At 42.7% G+C, this 3,679-nt stretch overlaps 1 protein-coding gene across 1 annotated transcript; it reads left to right on the plus strand.

Annotated features, from left to right (window-relative positions):
- Positions 1–391: 391 nt before the first annotated feature.
- Positions 392–2,703, plus strand: LOC106571238 (transcription factor SOX-11). The gene has a single exon (XM_014144031.2). It carries the CDS (start codon positions 561–563, stop codon positions 1,668–1,670), a length of 1,110 nt encoding a protein of 369 aa, XP_013999506.1. The 5' UTR covers positions 392–560; the 3' UTR covers positions 1,671–2,703.
- Positions 2,704–3,679: the final 976 nt, after the last annotated feature.

The following is a 3,679-nucleotide window of genomic DNA, read 5'->3' on the forward strand; positions in this document are numbered from 1 at the left end:
AAAGTAGTAAAAAATATAAATACTAAAGTACAGAAACCCTGAAAAACGACTTAAGTAGTACTTTAAAGTATTTTTACAAGTACTTTACACCACTGAAAACAATGCAATACAATAATACTGTTTTATGGAGCAGACTGTATAGAACTGATGCACTTATTTTTGACTTTCCCAATGTAGTATCTTCCCATCTAATCCCTACCATCAGTGCATTCAATATTCCTGTCTCGCACACCCACTGAGATATAAATCCAGACAGCATGAATAATTCCGCCCACATGCCCCCACCACCAATGAAATCTCGTGTGGCAGCAAAGGGTTAACAGAATGTCTGGCGGCCGCTGGGAGGAGTTACAAGCCGTGATTGGGTACTAAAAAATGACGTAACCGATATGAAAGCCCAAAGAACTAGTTAAGAGGGCAGTTGATAACTTTGAGAAAGAGTTGTTTGAATGAGCTGGAGGTATAGAGTGACCAAAACTAGTTAGCAAAGCAAGGAGTTTGCAGAAAGTGACTGTGGGTATTTGAAACCCTGCAGTGGCTTTGAAACATACGACGGAAACATGGTGCAGCAAACAGAACACAGCGAGACGGAGAGTAGCATGTCCAGGGAAGCTACAGACACGGAGGAAAGCGAAATGATGGCGTGCAGCCCCGTGCCACTGAAACCCGTGAAAGCCGACTGGTGCAAGACAGCAACCGGTCACATCAAACGACCCATGAATGCATTTATGGTGTGGTCGAAAGTCGAGAGGAGAAAGATCATGGAGCAGTCTCCGGACATGCACAACGCGGAAATCTCCAAACGACTTGGAAAGCGGTGGAAATTGCTGAAGGACAGTGAAAAGATCCCGTTTATCAGGGAAGCCGAGAGGCTCCGGCTACAACACATGGCTGACTACCCCGACTACAAGTACCGACCCAAGAAGAAACCAAAGCTCGACAGTTTCTCTAAACCAGCGGTGCAGTCACCGGAGAAGACCAGCCTCAAACATGTAAAAGCTCCCAGTAAGAAATTCACTAAATTGAAAACGACCAAGGTGGTGAAAACGAGACCGTCTCACGACCCTCGCTACGACTATGTTTTCACCAGCTTTAAAACTACTAGCAAGTCCGTAAAAAGGGAATATACTGACGATGAGGATGACGAAGAGGACTACGAGGAGCTGTCCTCTCGGATTAAAGTGGAGGAGGACGAGGAACCGATACCGTACAACATCGCCAAAGTGCCCGCGAGCCCCACTTTGAGCTGCACTGCCGAGACGGAGGGCGCGAGCATGTACGATGAGTCCCGGAATCCGAACACAGCTTCCAACAGACTGTTCTACAATTTCAAGAACATTACCAAGCAGAGCACAACTTGTCCTGCTTCACTCTCACCAGCATCTTCATTCAGGTCCGTGTCCAGCTCGTCCAGCTCCAGCGAGGACGCGGATGATCTTCTGGTTGACTTCAGTTTAAATTTAGCGTCCTGTGCTCGCGGAGCGGAGCTGGGGAACTCGAATTCAGGGAATCTGTCTCTTTCCTTTGTGGATAAGGACTTGGACTCTTTCAGTGAAGGCAGCCTCAGCTCTCACTTTGAATTCCCAGACTATTGCACCCCCGAGCTGAGCGAAATGATCGCAGGGGATTGGCTTGAGGCTAACTTTTCAGATTTGGTATTTACCTACTAGCTAACTAAGTACAGAAGGAGTCATTCTCTGGTAGTAGGTGGGACAGCGTTATGATCAGCCGGTTCCCTCCCCAGCGCTGTTATTACCATGGAGGGAAGGACGGGGTCCTCCATGAACTGAACCAAGATTAGTTACAATGTGGTACCATTGCAAAAAAAATGTGACATTCATGTCACCCTGACAGGGTTTTATGGATTTTCTTCGGGTCTGCAGTGAAACTGCTCAAATGAAAAGTGGACCACGAAGAGTAGAATCTGAACTATGCATTTCCATCCTACTTGTAACCACTTGGGGTCTGAAAACACGACTGGGCAGATCCGAGGCTAAATCTGAGACACTGTTCATTCAGGATGTGTAACTTTTCAAAAGGTTTTATGTGATTTTTCTGTATTTCACAAAACTTTTTTTTTATCAGTTCCGAATCCCTACTGGTATGGAAAAGTAGGGTAAACCCGCGGTAGAACACAGGTATGGCAGGAAGCAGCATTTTGATACATAACCAACATACCTCATCTTTTTAAAAAAAAAAGTAAAATATTTTCAGGCATATTTTTGTACAGTTAAACTAAGGGAATGTTCTTACTGTGCTTTCAGTGAGTTTTTTTTCAGGCACTTCTAGTTCTACCCGGTTTCATTTTAGTTTAGCACGCAAGGGTTAAAAAACAATATCAATTTGCATCTAAATGCCTTGCGTTTATTTTAAGCTATGTATGTACAGAACTAGATCAGATTTGGGGTGTTTTAAGGAGTTCAATTGCAATTGGGGAATATAGACCTCATTGCTGGTACTAGATTCAAGATTGTATATGTTCTGTAAAATAGTAAAGTTAGGAGTTTATGTATATCGGTGTGAATGGGTCCCAGATAGCAGGTGTGAAACTGCATTTTCTTGCATTTTATCATCTTAATGGCACATATTGTTTTCTTCATTATTTTGTGCAATATAGGCTACTCTTAAATGGATCATCTGCGTTACGTGTCGTCATGCTGAAGGCTGTATCTTGACAAAACTAAATAAATCAGCTGGAACTGGTTCAACTGAATTTGCATGTTTTGTTATGGGGGACATAATTGACAAACCCTATTGGAATTGTAGGGCTTATTTGAGCAAGTGTAGCGGCTGTTTTAAGGACAGCTCCTCTAGTTTCAATGATCTCAAATAGCCTGTCATTGTAGTGTCTTCATTGAGTGTGAATAGGGCATTTTAGTGTGAGACCTTCACATGCATGAGAAATACATTGATATCACACCTTAGATGCCGTGATGGTTAAACTTCAGCATACCAGGGCTCTATGCTGACCATATTTTGCAAGGCGCATGTGTGCACCTAAAGTTTAAAAATGTAGCCGCACACAAATACATTTAGGAGTTCAATGACGTAATAAAGCTGGAATCCTTAATTTTTCTAGGCAATTTAGGTATGTTCCCATTTATGACTTTGCAGGGTGGTAAACTTTGTTCCTGAGAATATCCTTCAACTACATGAAGCCAAAGAACTACAGTATTCAGCACCAAAGAGACTTAACTTGGTGAGTCAAAAATACTCTGGTCTTCACCTCCCCTCCTCTGATGTCAGCATGACCAACTGAGGTGGAATGATGACACTGGGTGCAACCCAAATGGCACCCTATTCCCTATAGTACACTGCTTTTGACCAGAGCCCTACAGTGGAGGTGTCATAAAACCTAGTGGTCAAAAAGGGTAATGTTCCAAACATTCATTTTTCCCGTAGAGGATTTTAGAAATACTTAAGGGCTGTGTTTCGTGTAGGCTTACCCTGGCATGATGTTTTAATAACCATGCACATCTCAGACAAGGTGACTTTAATCAATATATTTGGCTCTATTTACTCTCAGATTTGAAAATTGCTAATTAGTATCCAAGGAGACATACAAATCTGCAAGCTACTGCACGTCATCTCTATCTGACACCTTTGCCAACAGGTATTGTGTCAATTTTAAACATTCACAAGACATTTCACAGAATTGTCCATTTAAAGTAATGTAGCC

Source organism: Salmo salar, chromosome ssa15 (genome assembly GCF_905237065.1).
Source record: "Salmo salar chromosome ssa15, Ssal_v3.1, whole genome shotgun sequence".
Classification (NCBI taxonomy): Eukaryota; Metazoa; Chordata; class Actinopteri; order Salmoniformes; family Salmonidae; genus Salmo; species Salmo salar.

What these genes read in the sequence shown, in the direction of transcription:
- LOC106571238 (XM_014144031.2), top strand. Translation starts at nt 561, where the DNA reads ATGGTGCAGCAAACAGAACACAGCGAGACGGAGAGTAGCATGTCCAGG.